This window comes from Sciurus carolinensis, chromosome 1, assembly GCF_902686445.1.
Source record: "Sciurus carolinensis chromosome 1, mSciCar1.2, whole genome shotgun sequence".
NCBI lineage: Eukaryota > Metazoa > Chordata > Mammalia > Rodentia > Sciuridae > Sciurus > Sciurus carolinensis.
This window is the reverse complement of record NC_062213.1, coordinates 200,002,241-200,021,403: the sequence shown is the minus strand read 5'-3', so window position 1 is coordinate 200,021,403 and position 19,163 is coordinate 200,002,241. Positions and strand designations below refer to the sequence as shown.

At 45.1% G+C, this 19,163-nt stretch overlaps 1 protein-coding gene across 1 annotated transcript; it reads left to right on the top strand.

Moving 5' to 3' along the window:
* The first annotated feature begins 10,751 nt into the window (after positions 1-10,751).
* On the top strand, positions 10,752-13,366 carry LOC124966620 (PRAME family member 12-like). Its single transcript, XM_047528110.1, has 3 exons — positions 10,752-11,038; positions 11,406-11,975; positions 12,829-13,366. Exons 1-3 carry the CDS (start codon positions 10,752-10,754, stop codon positions 13,364-13,366), a joined length of 1,395 nt encoding a protein of 464 aa, XP_047384066.1.
* The last annotated feature ends 5,797 nt before the right edge of the window (positions 13,367-19,163 follow it).

Below are 19,163 nucleotides of genomic sequence, written 5' to 3'. Positions count from 1 at the left end.
CCCGCAGGCCCAGCCTCTCACACCAGGGTGGTCCCTCTGCTGAAATTCGTGCATCTGCAATGACACAGCGAGTTTGCCAAAGCTTGTAGCTTACTCTGGGTTCCGCAGTCTCCACTCTGGTGTTACGTGCCGTTAGTCTCAAAAAATGCACAACGACTGTTATGGGGCGCGACTTAAGAACAGACCCCTCACCACTGAGAGGTCCACATTCGAGAGTCTTTATTAAACCGGCCGCTGACTGTCTCACACAAGGCCCCAAAAATGGTTATTGGGAGAACAGCCCCAACCACAGGGTTGTAGGAGTTCTTATACCAAAAATCACATCAATCCTAAGTGTCTGTTGCTATGATTCAAAATTACACATTAACATCATGAGATCATCAACAGAGGGGGAAGTGGGTCAAAACAACCCTTACCTAGGAACAAACTAAAGAATGGTCACTAACATTCACACAATCACCGTTCACATGGTACATTGTTTAGGAGCAATAGAAAGCAAAAGAGAGCAACTTTTCATTACATAAGAATTGTCATTTTCTATTGCTAAACTTGTCACACTAAGAAACCGATGATGGGCACAGAGGCAGGGTCTTCCCATGGGAGAAGCTTATTTCCTACATAACATGGAGTCTGTCTGGCCTATAACATTCCCATGGAGCCATGTCAGCTCCTCACTCTTGTCACTACTGAGTCCCTGAGTGAACTAAAGAAAATGCCCGGGTACTTGGGTGGGCCTCTTGGTCTGGCATGCCACTTCACCGCTGGTTCTGGGAATCTCTAGTGGACCCCAGACCTGGGCAACAGGCGTGGGGTCTTCACAGTGCCAGCCCCACGTGGTCCGCCAGAGGGCTAGCACGGCTGCGTCCTGCAGGACGGCACAGAGTTGCTTCCCAGCATTAGCTTTTCCACGCAAAGCTGCAGGCTTTCCGTTGCTGCTGCCTTCCCTGCCGGGCTCTGCTTTTGGAACCAGTGTCTTTCTAAGCGGGCTCACCTCGACACGCGGGTGAGGCGGGGAGAGACGTCCCCACACGTGGGAGCACGGGCAGCTTCCCTTGGGCGGATGGCCTGGCAGGCATCACCCTAGCTAGGGCTGTGATGGGCTGACAGATCTGGCTCCGTGAGAATGTTCTAGGCCAGACTCTAAGGGAAATGACTAAACAGACTCCATTCTGCTCTGAGACTCCAAGTTATGTAGGAAATAAGCTTCTCCCATGGGAACACCCCACCTCTGTGCCCATCAACAGTTACTTAGTGTGACATGTTTAACAATACACAATGGCAACTCCTATGTAGTAAAGAATTGCTCTCTTTTGATTCCTATTGCTCCTAAACAATGTACCACGTGAACAGTGATTGTGTGGATGTTAGTGACCATTCTTTAGTTTGTACCTAGGTAAGGGTCGTTTTGACCCACTTCCCCCTCTGTTGATGATCCCATGACGTTAGTTTGTAATTTCAAATCATAGCAACAGACACATATGATTGATGTGATTTTTGGTATAAGAACCCCTACAACCCTGTGGTCGGGGCTGTTCTCCCAATAGCCATTTTTGGGGCATTGTGTGAGACAGTCAGCTGGCTGGCTTAATAAAGACTCTCAAATTTGGACTTCTCAGTGGTGAGCAGTTTGTTCTTAAGTTGCGCCCCGTAACAGGGCAAGATTGGAAGACTTCAGATAAGAACATTCTAGAGGCAGGGCAAGTGGGAGGCACGCTCAAGTTCATTGGATATAACAAATTTTAGCAAAAATAAACAAACAAATGAACAACAAGAAGAAGAAAATGAAACTCTCAACCAGCAGTACTGGCTTTAAATAATAAATCAATGAGAAATGTCTATGGTGTTTGCTCCTGAGAGTTTCAAGTCTTCTGTGACATATTCACTTCTATATGAGCTAAAAAAAAAAAAAAACAAAAAAACAAAAAACAACTTCATAAAATATAAAAGAACAAAAAATATATATATAAAAGAACAAATTGATTTTTATCTTTTTCTGGTTTTGGTTGTTGTTTGCCACCCTGGAGACTAAACCCAGGGGTGTTCTAACAACTGGTCACATCCCTGGTTCTTTTCATTTTTTATTATGAGACAAGGTTGCACTGAGTTGCCTGACTGGACTCCAGTGTTTGATTCTCCTGTCTCAGCCTTGTAGCTGAGATTACAGGCGGGCACCACCAGGTCACACAAACAGTTTCTATTTATTTATTTATGGTATTGGAAGTTGAACCCAGGGGCACTTTACCACTGAGCCACATCCCCAGCCCTTTTTATTTTTATTTTGAGACAGGGTCTCACTAAGTTGCTGATAGTCTTGCTAAATTGCTGAGGCTGGTCTTGAATTTGTGATCCTCCTGCCTCAGCCTCCCAAGTTGCTGGGATCACAGGCCTGAGACACTGAACCTGGCAAAAACTGTTTTTTTTTTTTTTTGTTTTTTTTGTGTTTTTTTTGTGGTGCTGGGGATCGAACCCAGGGTCTTGTGCTTACAAGGCAAGCTCTCTACCAACTGAGTTATCTCCCCAGCCCCAAACTATTTTTAATATATATTGGATGATAGTAACTGTGATGGGCTGACAGATCTGGCTCCGTGGGAATGTTCTAGGCCAGACTATGGGGGGAAATGACTGGACAGATTCCATTCTGCTCTGAGACTCCATGTTATGTAGGAAATAAGTTTCTCCCTTGGGAACACCCTGCCTCTGTGCCCATCATCATCATCAGTTACTTAGTGTGACATGTTTAGCAATAGAAAATGACATTACTTATGTAATGAAAAGTTGCTCTCTTTGGATTCCTATTGCTCCTAAACAATGTACCATGTGAACGGTGATTGTGTGGATGTTAGTGACCATTCTTTAGTTTGTACCTAGGTAAGGGTCGTTTTGACCCACTTCCCCCTCTGTTGATGATCTCATGATGTTAATGTGTAATTTTGAATCATGGCAACAGACACTTAGGATTGATGTGATTTTTGGTATAAGAACCCCTACAACCCTGTGGTCGGGGCTGTTCTCCCAATAGCCATTTTTTGGGGCCTTGTGTGAGACAGTCAGTGGCCGGCTTAATAAAGACTCTCAAATGTGGACCTCTCAGTAGTGAGGGGTCTGTTCTTTAACTTGTGCCCCATAACAACAAGGACCCAGAGTTCCAGAGCTACACCCCAGTGCCCGAACATTTTAATAATACTTTAAATTCTCTTCCAGCAGTGTGATCTGAAGTGAATAACTCAGCTCAGTAGGAGTTCTTGTTTTGTTTTGTTTTGTTTTTTCTATTCAACAGACAGGAACTGGTACCCTAACTGATGAGGAGTGATGTTTTTCTGTTAACAAAGCAAGCACATCACTCTCAATTTTCTTTCTTTCTTACTTTTCTTCTTCTTCTTTTTGGATTGAACCCAAGGATGCTTATGCACAGAGTCACATCCTCAGCCCTTTTTATTTTTTATTTTGAGAAAGGGTCTTACTAAGTTGCTTAGGCGCTCACTCAGTTGCAGAGGCTGTCCTTGAACTTGAGATCCTCCTGCCTCAGCCTCCCCTGTCCCTGGAATAACAGGCGTGCGCCACTGCGTCTGTTGTCCAAAACTTAAAACACCTTGAAGAACAAACCTAAGGTTCCAATCAGATCTGCAGCCCTCCACTGCTATTTACTAGTTGGTTAAATTGTGTCCCCTGGGAATCTTTGCTCACAGGCATTGTATTTTTTTATTTATTAAATCATATTCAATTTGGATATTTTAATTTCTTTCTTTTTTTTCCTTTTTTGGTACTACGACTTGAACCCAGAACACTTTGCCACAGAACGACATCCCCAGACCTTTCCATGTTTTATTTTGAGTCAGAGTCTCACTAAGTTGCTTGGAGCCTCACTAAATTGCCCAGGCTGTGATCCTCCTGTCTCAGCCTCCCAGCTGCCAGGATTACAAGCATGTGCCCTCCCACCTAGCCATGGACTGTCTTTCGATGTGGAGTTCCCCAATTCATGAATTACTTTTTACTCAGAGAAACTTTTTTATCTTGTAAATGCATTCAATTTTAATAGTAAATATTATGGCTTGCTGGAGGAATTTTCCCCTCCTGAAACAAGAAGAGTGCCAATGACATAAAAAAATAAACATCTGTGGTGGGGATGTGGCTCCGTGGTAGAGGGGTGGCCTAGCGTGCCAGAGCTCTGGCTTCAATCCCAACACTGCAAAATAAAACAAGCAGGGCCTAGTGGCGCACGCCGGTAGTCCCAGCCACTTTGGAGGCTGAGGCAGGAGGATCACACATTCAAGGCCAGACTGAGCAACTGAGTGAGACCCTTTCTCAAATAAAAGTCTAAAGGGCTGGGGGTGTAGCTCAGTGGTAGAGCACAGGTAGGGTCAATTCCCAGCGCCCCCAAAATAAAATAAAAAAGACAAAAAACCCTCCAAAGACAGCAGAAGGAGAGCTGGAAGCGAATCGAGAGTTTCAAAGTTATTTTCCCTGTAAGCTGGAGCCAGGGAGATGGAGCAAGAGGAAAACCGGTTGCTTAACACCAGAGTACTTCCACGTCACATTCTCAGGGATCAAAAATGGCGTCTCAAACTCCCAGGCCTCAGGCACGTGATGAATGGGTGTTCTTTTTCCTGTAGTTAAAGGGAATTAAAAAGTTGAAGGGTTTTCATAGTTCTGTTTTGCTTAAAGCAATGAAGTTTTTCTGATTTGATTAGTTTTATTTAGTTAGTTAGTTTACAGTGCTGGGAGGGATCCAATCCAGTTCTCTACCGCTGAGCTGTCTATACCCAGGCTTTAAAAAAAACTGTTATTATGAGACAGTGTCCCCCTAAATTGCCCAGGCTGGCCTCCAACTTGAGATCCCCAGACTCAGCCTTCTGAGCAGTATTTTCTTCATAATTTAAACGTGGTTTTCAGGCTGAGGGTACATCTCTGTGGGAGAGCGCTTGCCCCGCCTGTGCGAGGCCCTGGGTTCTCCCTCCAGGACTGCCAAGAAAACAAGGATTCTCCTCCCAGAACCACGCACGCGTGGTTACTTTCTATCCTTGTCACGTTTTCAGCCAGAGCCAGACACCACGGTGCACATCTGTAATCTCCACAAACTGGGAGACTGAGGCAGGAGAATTGCAAGATCAGAGTCAGCAATTTAGCAAAACCCTGTCTCAAAAGTAAAAAAAATAATTTAAAAAGGGCTGGGGACGTAGCTCTGTGGTAGAGCGCCCCTGGATTCAATCCTTAGCACCAAAAAACACACAACGAAAAGAAAGAAGCAGGAGAATCACTAGTTCATTGCTAGGCTGGGCAACATTGAAACACCATCTCAAAACAAATTAAACTTAATAATAATGTAATTAATTAAATGCTCATTTAAATGTGTCTATATACACGGGCTCCATATTTTTATGATGCTAAACAAACTGATTTTTCAGCAATTCCTTTTAATTTTAGAGTACCTGGACGTCTAGAATCAAGTGAAACATATTTCAAATACCAGACCTGGTTTTCTTCTGTCTCCTAGGGCTTCATGAAACAAGAAGTTGATCTAGTAAAGTTAACATTAAATATTTCTGGGTGAGGCAGACATAGTGAAAAGAGTAGTTTGCTGGTCTGGTGCGGTGGCACATGCCTGTAATCCCAGCATCTTGGGAGGCTGAGGCAGGAGGATTACAGGTTGGAGGCCAGCCTGGGCAAGTTAGTGAGACCCTGTCTCAAAATTTTAAAAGGGCTGTGGATGTAGCTCAGTGGTAGAGCACTCCTGGCTTAAATTCTAGTAACATGTACACACACAGGATGATTTATTTTTCCATATTCACGTTAATCCTCTGCAACAGGTAATCTGCACATTAACGGGGTAGCAGCCGAAGTGTTCCCATGAAGCTGTGGTCCAAAATGAGTGTGGGGGAGGACCCGAGCGCAGCTGCTTTCCTGAGTTCCGGCAACCCAAGGGGGATCATCAGTTTTTAAGAGTAGCCCTCACAATCCACGGAATTCTAACCCAGAACATATCATAAAGTCCTGTGACTGGGGGTCAAAACCAGGACACGGCACATGCTGAGCACACACTCTACCACGGAGCTATACCCCCAACCCCAAATACTTCAGGAGTTTTGTCAAAAGTCGTCACAAAGCCAGGCGTGGTATCACACACCTATGATCCCAGCTGCTTGGGAGGCAGGAGGATCACGAGTTCAAGGCCAGCCCCAGCAATTGAGCAAGGTCTTAAGCAACATTCCAAGACCCTGTCTCAAAATAAAAAATAAGGAGAGCTAGGGATGTGGCTCAGTGGTAAAGCACTCCTGGGGTCAAGCCCTGGTACACATTAAAAAAAAAAGGGGGGCTGGGGAGATAGCTCAGTCGGTAGAGTGCTTGCTTTCCAAGCACAAGGCCCTGGGTTCGATCCCCAGCACCCAAAAAAAAAAAAAGCTGACGAAAAAAAAAAAAAAAAAGTATCTTTGTTAATAATTTTTTTTTTAGTACCAGGGATTGAATCCAAGGTTTCACGTGTGTTAGGCAAACACTGCACTACTGAGCTACATCCACAGCCCTGTTATTAAATTTTTGATTGCAAGAAAAAGACATATGAATTAAAACTTGTTTTTTTTTTTTTTTTTTTTTTGGATTAAAACTTGTTATGCCATTGATTCTGACCTGTTTGGGAATTCAAGTTTTGTCTTCTTTCTCTCTCAATTTCCACAAAGGTCAGATAACCGCTTAATTTCTGTTTGAGTGTTAATATGAGTTACTCCACTTTGATTTTCTTTCTAGTCTGTTAGGGCTGGAGCATAAGTTAGTCCAAACTAGCGGCCTCTTACAGTTGTTACCTGACATGCTTTTATTTGTTCTGAGAATTTAACCCAGGTGCCCTTTACCACTGAGCTTCCTCCCCAGTTCTTTTTATTTTTTTGTTTTTAAACAGGGTCTTGATATTGTTATGGAATGTGTAAGAATTACATACTACCACAGGTATTGGGCCAAATTGAAAGGGAAAGAGAGGTTTTCTACCGAGCGTGCCAGGCTAGCTGGGGCGGGGCGCAGGCTAAGGCCTCAAGGAGCTCCCAGCACCTCAACTTTGGAAGGACAGAGTTCATCAAGGCAAAATCACAAAACCCACAAGGACAACCGAGGCACAGGTAAGTCAGAAAGACCCCACAGAGACAGTTATTTTGACCACAGGACAGAGTTGTTGTTTTTTTATTTATTTATTTTTATTGTAAACAAATGGGATACATGTTGTTTCTGTTTGTACCAGAGTTGTTTTGATGGTACATTTCAGAGTCACCTTTGTTAGACATCAGGGCCACAGTCTGGCCCGGGGAAGGTCCTACTGTCCTGTCAACATAGACACAGCTTCAGGAGGCTGAAAGGAAAACAGAATCAGCAAGCATACCACGGAGACAGGTCAGAACAAGATGGTGTTACCTTGGTTCTTTTCCTTTTCAGTATGTTGCTGATGGTCTTGCTAAATTCATGTGCTGAGGCTGGCCTCAAACTTGCAATCCCCCTGCCTGAGCCTCCCCAGTTTTTGGGATTACAGGCCTCCACACCGTGCCTGGCTATTAAAATGTCATTGCTCCGTAGATTATGCCTTTGTAGGAGCTGTCTGGGGCTCAGCATTGCCTGGGAAATGCCCCTTTAGGAAGAACCCTGACTCTGAAGGAAAAGGCTCCAGGTGGTAGCTGCCATGATGGCAGGGGACTCATGCTGTGACCCACATTTCTTGCTCCCCAACATCCTGGGAGGTCCCCACAGTTTCCACCCTCAGGGGGTTCAGGCATGGAAAAGTGGCCTTCCCTGGGCTACTGGTCAAAGCTGTTCTCTGGTCTCAGGCCCCAGCTCATATTTGTTGATGTGATTGTCTCAAGTCAGTTTGCTGAGCCGATCCCACCCAAACACCTTGTAGGGGAACCAAAGACGGCTTCTCCCTCCCTGACCTCAAGCATGGCGTTAGGTTTTAGGAGTCTCCGTCTTCTCTAGCAACTCCCAATTTCTTTTCTTTTTGGTACCAGGGCTTGAACCCAGGGGCACTTAACCACTGAGTCACATCTCCAACCCTTTGCATATTTTATTTTGAGACCGGGTCTTGTTGAGTTGCTCAGGGCCTCGCTAAGTTGCTGAGGCTGACCTTGAATTTACGATCCTCCTGCCTTAGCCTCCCTCCGCTGGGATTACAGTTGCGCACCACCACACCCAGCTTCGAGAGCGTTTTTGTTTTTGTTTTGGGGGCGGGTTCTCACCCTGTTGATAGGATAGCCTGGAGCTCCCGGACTTAGGGGATCACCCTCCCTCAGCCTCTGAGCTGAAGGCAGAGATGGGATTAAAGGAGAGAGCCGCCACGCCCTGCTAAACTGTTTGAACTCTAGAACACATTCACGATGTGGGTGTGGCCACAGACCCTTAACCATGAGCTTTCAGGTTTGTTTCTCTCTGAACAGATGAAGTCCTTTGGTGTCCCACACTCAGAACTGAGGGTGAACCTGTGAACGAAACTCACTGTTGGTGTGGAGGAAATCTGTGGAAAACTTCCACCCTACCCCAAATTCTTTCCCTTTCCTGTGGGGAGATCTGCAAAAATCAATCAATAAGGACAAAGCGGAAAATTCAATCAGGATTAATTGGGTGGAGATTGGAAGATCTGATCAGATATGAGCTTCTGATTGGAAGGGAGGGGTGTGGAAAGGAGGTGCCGGGGGTCAATAAAAGCTTCAGAGCAGCCAGAGAGGGTTCTCAGGAGTCCCGCAGCCAGGAGTGCCTTCTCGCCCGCCAGACCTCCAGGTAGGGTAAGTGCTCCCTGCTATCGACCCTCAGCGGTCCCCACTGGTGACAGCAGCCCAGGTTGCCCCTTCTTTTCGGACTGGGGATGGAACCCAGAGATGCATTACCACTGATCTGCGTCTCCACAGACCCCTTTTATTTTGGGATGGGGTCAAGGTCAGGGTCTTACTAAGGTACCGCAGAGTTCCTGGAACTTGACTAGGCTCCCCTCTGGAGATGCTGGGATTATGGACAAGCAGCACCTTGCTAGGAAATGTTAAAAATTTCTTTTCATTTTTGATACTGGGGACTGAACTCAGGGCTGCTTAACCAATGAGCCACATTGCCAGTCCTTAAATTTATATGAGACCAGGCCACGCTACCTTGCTGAGGCTGGCCTCAAATTTGCCATGTGCCTGCCTCAGCCTTCTAAATTGCTGGGATTACCAGCCTGCACCGCTGTACCAGCCAAATTTTTAAGTGAGAGCCATTTATTTGATTTTGCTTTGTTTTGATAATTTGTGTATAGTAGATTTGTATTCCTTGAAATGAATGGGATTCATTTAAAATCCAGTTTTTGGACTTTGTAACTTTGTGATTTTGTGATTTTTTTTTTTTTTTTTTTTTTCCTGCAAGTTACTTTCTATTTAGAACTTAAAAACAGGGGAGAGAAGTGTTGCTCAGTGGAAGAGGACTTGTTGGGTGCATGAGGATCTGGGTTCAAATACCTTCACTCTGAAACAAATGAATGTGCATACATATATGTATGATGTATACATTTTGTATTAAGGTTTTATTTCTGGCTTTGGGTGTTATCGTTTGGATGTGAGGTATTCTCCCAAAAGCTCAAGTGTCAAGGCAGGAGGTGAAAGAATCAGGCTATAACAGCCATAATCTAATCGGTCCATTAATCCACTTAGTGGATTATTTGGAAAGGCTACACACTGGGCAATAAGTTCTAGGCAGGTAAGGTGGCAGGAGGAAAGGTCACTGTGGGTCACTTTGGTTTACATTTTCTCTGGCCCCACGCTCTCTGCTTCCAGGCTGCCCTGAGCCGAGTGGTTTCTCCGGGGCTCTGTTCTCCATGTCCTGCCTCTTCTCAGGCCCAGAGAAACGGAGCTGATTGTCCATGGGCTGACCTGGAAACCATGGGCCCCAAATGAACTTTAAGTCCAGCAATAAGAGTTCTGATTTTCATTGTTTTGGGGACCCATGGAGATTTAACCAAAGGCTCTATGCGGGCTCAGCCACCTGGCATACCACGGAGCTACCACCGCATATTGTCTGTTTATATGTGTACGTGTCCATGTGTGTACATACGTATTTTATGTATGGTTCTGGGAATTGAACCAGGGCCTCACACATGCTAGGTGAGCTCTACCAAGAACCATATCCCAAGTCGTGGACTTGGTCTTGCTAACTTTCCCAGTCGGTCCTCAAACTTGAGGGCCCCGTTGTTTTAAAAATTGATTTTTTGGTACTGGGAATTGAACCCAGGGTGATCTACTGCTGAGCCCCATTCTAACCCTTTTAATTTTTATTTTGACAGGGTCTTTCTACAGGCTTGAGTCTTGCTAAATTGCGAGGCTGGCCCTGGACTCTGTCCCAAGCTGCTGGGATTAGAGGTGTGTACACCACAGGCCGGGTATGCGCCCTGTGATAGCTCTATTCTCTTAGGGGGTCTTAGGTGAGCATGAGGCTTGGGATGTGGGTCAGTGGTAATAAAACGCTCGCCTGGCACGCAGGCAGCCCTTGATTCACTCCCCAGCAACTAAGAAAAGTGGCGATGAGTCACTTGTCATAAGGACACTGAGCCTTCAGACTCCTTGATAACCAGTGGGTCAGACTTGAGGGAGTGGTGGAGACTGGATACTGAGGATTCGATCACCAGCACCCCAAAATGGTGGAGAGACACTCTTCTCAGCCGTGGTTCACTCTGGAGTGGGACCTCAGCTAGGCGAGGGGCCTGAGAGGGTGCCTCTTCCGGGGGGTGTGATCAGGACCCTGTTCCCCGCAGATTCAACAGCATGAGCACCCAGACGGTACCCACACTCCAGGACTTGGCGATACAGAGAGTGCTGAGCTATGAGGCCTTGCCCATCCCCAATCTGGAGATCCTGAACAGGGTGCTCATTCTACAGTTGTACAAGGAGGCGCTAATGGGGGGTCACGTGGAGATGGTAATGAAGATGGTGCTTTCCTGCCCCTTGGCCTGTCTTCCTATGGGGTACCTGAAGAAGACTCGAAATACAAAGGCCTTGATAACCATGTTGAATGGACTGGATAGGCTGTTTGAAGAGCTGATTCCTCTCAGGTGAGGGGGACCCAGGGTTCCTGGAAGGGAGGGCCCTGGGCATCCAGGGCAGGGATAGCTGGGGGAGGTGGGGCAGGAGGCAGGGTGATCAGATGGTGCCAGCAAGGATAGAGGCCTTGGCCATGGCCAAGCTCCACCTGGGACAGGGCCTCAGGATGTAGAGGTGCTACTGAGGCCCCAGCAACAGATGGAGGCCACCCTGCCCCTCCCACTGGAAGGGGCCCTGGCTGGGTTCAAGGGGAAAGAGCACGGAGAAACAATTGGAAAACCGAGGAGCAACTGACCAGAACATGGGTGGAAAAGCTCACAGGTTGGAAGTCGGGTGGGTCCTTGCCTAAATGTTGCCTCCTTCCCATTTATTCCATAGCCAGTGGAAACTGCAAGCACTGGATTTTCGGGATGAGAATCAGGAATCTCCGTTCTTGGCATCCAGAGCCCCACCAGGCGCCTGCTTGCAAGAAGCGGGGTGCCCAAAGAACAGAAGAAAACGCCGCCAAAGGAGAGGAAACCAGCGCTTGAAGGTGTTCATAGATCTCCAGATGGAGGAAGCCATGCTATCGGAATTCGTTCACACACTCACGTCGTGGGTGCTGGGGAGGAAGTTCTCAGTCCGCATGTACTGCGAGAAGCTGACGGTCCGCTATTCCGTCTACTACAAACTCATGAATGCTCTGCCATTAGACTATGTCCAGGAGCTGGTGGTGGACAGCCGCTGGCGTCGGGACCAACTTGAGAGGTTATTTTTTTACCTGCACAAGATGAGGAACCTCCGCGTGTTCCGATTCTCCAACATGAGTCCAAGCGCCCTTACCTGCCGCTCCCTAAATAGGTGGTTTTCCCATAAATATAGTCTGCAGCTGAGAAAGATGGACAAGCTCCGAGAATTCTGTGTGAACGATGTCTTCTTCCTCCAGGGAACGCTTCATAAGATCCTCCTGTAAGTGTGAGGGTGTGTGGATTTCCACAAAGCCAGTTTTGCTTACTGAGCATTGAAAGGGCTTGTGGCCCGGCCATTGCCATGTCTCAGAAAGGAGATGCTGCAGAGTGACCACTTGCCTGGTCCCCTGCCCAGTCCTGAAGGATGGTCTCCCCACCACCCACATAGAAGCAGAGGGCTCACCCGGGGCCCATGGTCTGGGAAGTGCCACCACCGCACTGGGAGGCTGGCCAGGGAGGACAGGGTCTAGCAAGATGGGGTTGAGGCTCCTTCCCTAGGAGCCATGTCTAGTGAAGGTGGCGGGAAACAGGACAGAGAAGAGGGCATTGAAGGAGGGGAGGCCCCAGGCCCACCTGCCCCTCACAACAGGGAAGCTACATGCTCTCCCGCTGGGAGCAGGGAGCTGGCCTCTGAGGCCCACCTGGGGGAGGCCACACCAAGCTCTGGGTGGTGACTGTAGAGTTGGGGGTGAGGAGCAGGGATGGGGGCCTTGCTGAAGGTTCCGGGTGGGTAGCCCCAGGGCCTGTTGTGGATCTTTGCCTGGGTTTGTCCTTGGTGCGTGTCCTCCACTGACCCAATCTGGGCAGAGCTGTGGGTTTTTTTTCTGCTTGGTAGTGAGGTGAGCTCTATAGAGATGGGTGGACACACCTGGTCACAGGTGGTAGTGAAAGGCCTCGGCCAGAAACGGGGTGATGAAATGAGCAGATTCTGCAAAATGCAGCATCCTGGGTGTCGGCCATTATCAGGAGGTGAGGGCAACCTGGGACTTGGGAAAAATGGTCTCTCCTCATTTCCCACCGTGCCGCGCGTGCTGCCTCCATTTACCAGAAGTGACTCTTTGCTCTCTCTACAGGAGCCAGACCCCTTTAGAGAAGCTCTCGCTGACACACAGTCCGCTGAAAGAGTCCGATTTAAAGCACTTGGCTGTGTGTCCGAGCACTGACCAACTGAAGCACTTGGAACTCTGCTCTTTTTCATTGAAAGAGATGAGTCCAGAGCCCCTCCGGGATCTGCTACAGAAGGTGGCAAACACCCTGGAAACCCTGCACTTGGAGTATTGTAAGATCACAGACTCCCAGCTGAATGCCATCTTGCCAGCCCTGGGTCACTGTTCCCAGCTCAGAACCTTCCACTTCTGTGGAAACGACATCTCCCTCTGTGCCCTAAAGAGCCTGCTGTGCCACACAGCCAGACTGACACAGCTGACAGAAGGGGAGTACCCTGCCCCTGAGGAGCTCCGAGAATCGTTGAACCCAAGGGAAGCCAAATCTGAGAAACTGGACATGGTTCGGAGAGAGGTGACGCAGTTGGTAAAGGACATCAGACCTGCCCACGACGTCAGGATTCGTTATTCTTTCTCTGAGGTCCTCTTTTCTGTGCCTTCCACCTAAGACCTGCAGATTTGATTGCCTGAAATCCAGTAGCAGTTGGGTAGTCAGGGGGTTATTTATCACACTAGAGGTTTCTTGAGCTGAGGAGGTGGCTCAGGTAGAGGACTGACCTACAGGCTTGGGGCTCCGAGTTTGATCTCCAGAATCACAAAAAAATGCTTCTTATAAACTTCTAATGGGGTGCATATGTGAGGACCTCAAGTTCGAGATCAGTCTTGGCAACTCAGCAAGACTGTCTCAATAAGGGCTGGGGTGGTGCTCAGTGGTGGAGCATTTGCCTGGCATGTGTGATATATTGGGTTCAAGCCTCAGCAGCACATTAAAATAGTATAAGAAAGAAAAGATGCAACCAATAAAATAAGGACCGGGGTTGTAGCTTTGGTCAGGTGCCCTGGCTTTAATCCCCAGGACTACTGAACAATGGGTTGGGATGGTAGGTATAAGAGTCTCCATTTTAATGTTACTTAGTATTTTGCTTGTTAATCCATAATAAAAGTCTCTTGTACTAAAGTCTCACTGCTATATGTTAATATGGTTCTTTTCTGATACTGGGCATTAAACCAAGGGATGCTCAACCGCCAAGCCACATCCACAGCCCTTTTTAAGACAGATTCTAAGTTGACAAGGACGTAACTAAGTTGCTGCGGCTGACCTTGAACTTGATCCTGCTGCCTCAGTCTCCTGAGCCACTGGGATTTACAGGCGTGTGCCACTGTACCTGGCTGCCACTCTGACACTCCTGGACCCCATTCCACTGTATGGATTTAGCCAAACTGTTTCTCAACAGATTTTTTAAGAGGTTGATATTTATTTTGATATGTGGCACTGAGAACTGAACCCAGTGCCTCACGTGCTGGGCAAGTGCTGGACTACTGAGCCCCAGCCCCTCTTGACAGCATTTTATGATTAAGTAGTTCTTTCCTGGCGCCAAATAGCTGCAGCTTCCAGAGCAAGTGTGTGCAAGTCAAAGGCGCTTCAGGTCTATTGAATTGCAGCCCACCCACCCTTCAGGAGTTTAGAAAGATCAGAGTGCTGTCCCCTGCAGCCGTACGTTGCAGTGCTCATGAGCCCTCCCAGCAGACAGGGGACCTCGCCCTCCCTGGGGTGAACATCGCTACTGCCCAGCAGGAACAGGGCTTCAGCCGCTGTGGTGATTGGCAGTGGGAGGGGCAGTCAGGGGTCTTTCTCTAAAATGAAAAATAGGGAGAAGAAAACCATTATAGGAATACGTGAAGATTAACTAATTCGTTCGGTTAGGGGAAAGAATTGTGGCATATAAAATGAAGACTAATTAGCTTGCTAATGTTCAGGGTAGATTCCAGTCTGGAATTGTTAAGTTGTCAGTGTTAAGAAAATGGTTTTAGCATGTAACACTTGAAGGCTCTGAATTCTAGTCAAGGCCCGATCCAATCCTCCTATATAATGTAATTCATGTTTTGTGGGGCATTATGTGGTACTTGAATGGGTTCAGACAACAAATTGGACTGAATACACAAGCTGCGAGGTAGAATTCTTTCATCCTAGTGGATGTTTCTAGCCTTATTGGTAAGGGAATAAGTTGGGGGCTCTCCTTGTCTAGTGTGTGCTGTTTTTGGAATGGGTAGGCTTTGGTTTTGTGGTTAAATGTCAGTTTGAGGAGTAAGGAAAACTAAGGTACAGAGGCTAGCTTAATTTTGGCAGGCAGGGATAAATATGACCCTCACAAAGGAAAAAAACTCAAGTTTGGGGACATCAGGACTGTGGACTGATAAGCGCACATCTTAAATTTTATTTAAAAGAACTACTTTTTTTCCTCTAAATGTCCAGGTATGGCTGTATTTTGGTTATAACTTTTTGCTAGGTGTTTAAGATCAGGCAGGTCAAGTTGACCTTGTTCCTATCTGCTGTTAAGAGTGAGCTGAGTTCCCATAGGGGTCACCCTTTGGGAACTTAAGAGTAGCTTCTCCGCTCTTTTAGTGCCATCTGCTTGCTAGAATGGGTGAGGGTCTCCTTGATGAGGTGGTTCCCCTTGGAAGCATGAGGGATGTCTCCCTTCTCCAATGACCTGCCTCTTTGCAGCAGGTGCACTGATTGGCATTCTGTTCTCCATTGGTCTCACAATCTTCCTGATTGGGAGAGCGTGTGGCCCAGAGTTGCAAAGCATCCTAAAGAAGTTTTAGTTCCCTGGGTTCAGGCTGACTCGGAGGGCAAGAACCAAATGTTGGTTTTCTTGGTTCCTTTATTTTAACCTCAATTTTTAAGCCTTGGTGTTAAACATCTAGTAAGTCAGTCTCACCAGTCCTAAAATAAGTGTATTAGGCTTTAACTTCAATGTCCATAACCTTACAGTCATTTACCCCTTATATTTAATTGGGATCTGTATTGGTACTAAAAGTTAGGCTTATATTCTATCTGATGGCTTATTATCTCAGATTAGCCCTAGGTTGTGTGTTCTTGAAGTAGTACCTCTGTACCTCTGTATCTGTTAAGATATTAACAAGCAACAGTTATAGAGTTTACAAGGAAAATACAAAATGAAATTAACAAGAGTGAAAACAGGTTCAGTTTGTGTAATAGCTATTTTGAAATTTGGTGGCATTCTGCATTATAAACCTGTTTGAGATCACAGTCATCTTTACAACAAACGTCGGTCTTCTGAACACAACTATAAATGAGCTATTGAGGGACTATTTTGGAGCCCTTCTAACAAGTAATAAGGTGGGAGGCAGAATCTTACCTCAGGTAAGGCCGGGCTCTTGACAAATTTTAGGTAAAAGTGTTCTATTTCTGAAGCTGATCTTTGCTTAAATGTCAGTTTATAAAGTTTGCATATATTGTTTGTGGAGTTCACATAAACATTAGTTAATATTAATATAACATTACATTTAAAATATGAATTAAAGAAAGGTTGAGAGCTTTTAAATTTCCTTTCATGTGGAAAACTGGCAGAATGCTTTCATGTTTCACAATATTAACTTTTAAACAGATTAGGATCTTATTATCTTTTAGAAATACATTTACATTTTTATCCCAGTGTAGAAAGTGACATAAGATTTAGGCTCAGTTACAGAACATTAAGTGATATGAATAAATCCCCAATTAAATTTGTTATTCTTATGAATTTAAAATTACCATTCCAGACAACTTTCGTTTGGAGCACAGCAGCCTGGTAAAAATGTTCTTTTAAATTTCCAGCTTTAAAGACTTGTATGCCTAGAAGATATGAACTCATTCCATATACGAAGAAGGCTAATAGTGCCACAATTACACTGATGTTTTTATATTAACCAAGTTTAACTCTTAAAGGAAAATTTGGACTCTGTAATGTAGTGTAATACTCAAAACAGTTGCTATTTAACCAGAGTTGTATAAAACCCTAATTTCTTTAAGGCTACTTGCTCTAAAGAATAAAACTTAACAGACACAATGTTAACAGTGAATTAAAGAAAATTAAAGTGAATTAAAGGTTTAAGAAATTTTTGTTTCAACACATTAAGCTTTAGTATAAATTAATAATATTAATAAATTAATATTTGACCTTAGGGAAAAACCTTGAGTAGCATTAACTGATTGTTTCATGTATGTATAACCAACTTAGTTACATATAAACTGGTTGAAAGCTGCCCTTTACTTACATAAACCCTCATGTTCATTTCCTCACACAAAGACTTTCTTACCCAGACATTTTCCCTTCTATTAAATATATTTTTATACCTATAATCTTCAAATTTCTTTAGCTGTTGACCCTTTTTAAATTTACATTCTGAAACCACCCTTATGAAATTTCTGAATTTAGATAAATTATTCCATTTTAATAAGAGGAAATACTGTATGTTATTTATAGTACTCTAATTGAAAATACAGTTGAAAGTTTGGGTCACAGTGAATATAGAATTACATCAGTTCGTTTACCCATTTATGAAAACACAATCAATGCTCAAGTGTATCATCCCATGGAATTCAAGAAGTTAGGGGTATTTGATGTCTTATTAACCATTAGCTTTTTAACTTTGTAAATTAATCAAATGTCTCTAACAAACACATTCATGATTAACACGATACACGTCGAATATAATTTACTTATTTTATTGTAAAAACCAAGATATCAGACAAATGTATTGAACTGTATTTGCATCTCTTCCTTGTCTAAGAAAAGTCACAGAAACAATGGATATTAGACATTTTATAGATATCAATATTTTATTAGTTTGACCACCTAGAGAGACTTGTGAGTTAAGTAATCTCAAAGACTTTCCTTCATTTGTTTATCCAATTTAAATTGAACCTTTTAAATCATGTGAATTAAAGGAATTTGGATCCATATTTTTGAATTTTAATTCATAATAGCTCATTTATGTATGCCAATTTTGATATTATGTACATGATATATGGACACACATAGACAGAAAACAGGATATACACAAAATCTACAAGACCTTGTAGCTTTTCGTAGGTGAATCTTCATTGCAATGTTATCGATGTTTAAAAAATGCTAGAGTTGAATAAAAATAGGACTGATCAGAAAAACATTAACCTAGGTATGTAGGAGCAAGATTATGAGCTCAAAAAATATGGGATTTAAGAAACAAGAGTCCTAGAAAAAAAATGACATGACCATTGATTATTTCAGTAAAGCAGTCTGAGAAAGCAAGAAGGAGAGGGAGGGAGAGTGTGTCTCAAAACCATTTTTCTGTGTTGCAGCCCAGGAGTTAAAATGGACACTTTTTTTTTCTTTAGTCTCGGGTTGGTCCCCGGCTGGTCCCACTGATCTTTTCCAGTTTACGTTTCAATGCACGCATCAGTATGACCTGGCCAGGGAAATTGCTGCCTAGGGCTTTTTAAACAACCACCCTCCCCTGCCCCAATAGTAATCATGTCAGGTTAGGATGTAGAAATTACCAAACATTATTATGCTCCTTACCGAGACGTGCCATTGGCCGTAGGGTTGGTTGGGGTTAAGGGAGGATATTGACCAGTTGTGCCCTTAAAAATCTCTTCAGAAGGAGAATATTTGCCTGTAGCTTGGCCCTTCACCATCCTCATAACCAGGGGCTCCTCTGATGTAACAAGGGACGTGGGAAGCTAGCTGAACCGAGGGGAGGGGTGTTTATCCCTGGGGACACTGCCCACAGTTGAGACAGGGCTTGGCGGGGGCCTTGGATTTTGACAAACTTTTGTCCGATGTCCAGTTTGTCCAATGTCCATTGGAAACAGGACCCAGAAGATGCCTTAGAGGGTCTGATGGGGCCGTGAGCAGCAGTGGCTTTGGGCTGAGGAATGGCTGAGCCTGGGAGCTGATGCTTTTCTTTCTCCCGCTTAGCCTTATCTTCCCTGTTGCTAAAGGTCTTGAAAGCAGTATTTAGAAATTGCTTCTGGAAAGCTTTGACCCTTCTTTAAGTGTCTGAACTTCTTGTGGATGTCAGGTGCAGATCTGCTGATAAAGTTAACGAGATTGCCACCAGGTCCGTTGGCTTCCAAATTTGTATATTTGGTGATTACCTCAATAAGTTGGGCCCAAAATAGGGCAGGGTTTTCATTACGCCCTGGGTGATTTCCTTTATCTTTTCCCAGTTTACTTGGGTGTGAGAATTTTTTGACTTTCCCTCGAAGAGGCAAGTGACCCTAGGCTATAACCTGATAACCCCAGGGTCGTGAGGTTGGCACCCAATCAGGTTCAACTGAGGGAACAGCCGTGTCTACCGCCCGGTAGATGGGGTTTCAGCCATGCAGAGATTTGCATGATCTCTAGCTGCCTTCCAAATGTGGGCTCGTTCATCTCTGGTCAGGGTGGACGTTCATTTATAATATGCGTCTGCCC

Excerpts from the sequence above, each read along its gene's own strand:
- LOC124966620 (XM_047528110.1), top strand. The coding sequence starts at position 10,752 with ATGAGCACCCAGACGGTACCCACACTCCAGGACTTGGCGATACAGAGA. Across the intron at positions 11,039-11,405 it reads GAAGAGCTGATTCCTCTCAG|CCAGTGGAAACTGCAAGCAC; the intron begins GTGAGGGGGACC and ends TTTATTCCATAG. Across the intron at positions 11,976-12,828 it reads ACGCTTCATAAGATCCTCCT|GAGCCAGACCCCTTTAGAGA; the intron begins GTAAGTGTGAGG and ends CTCTCTCTACAG.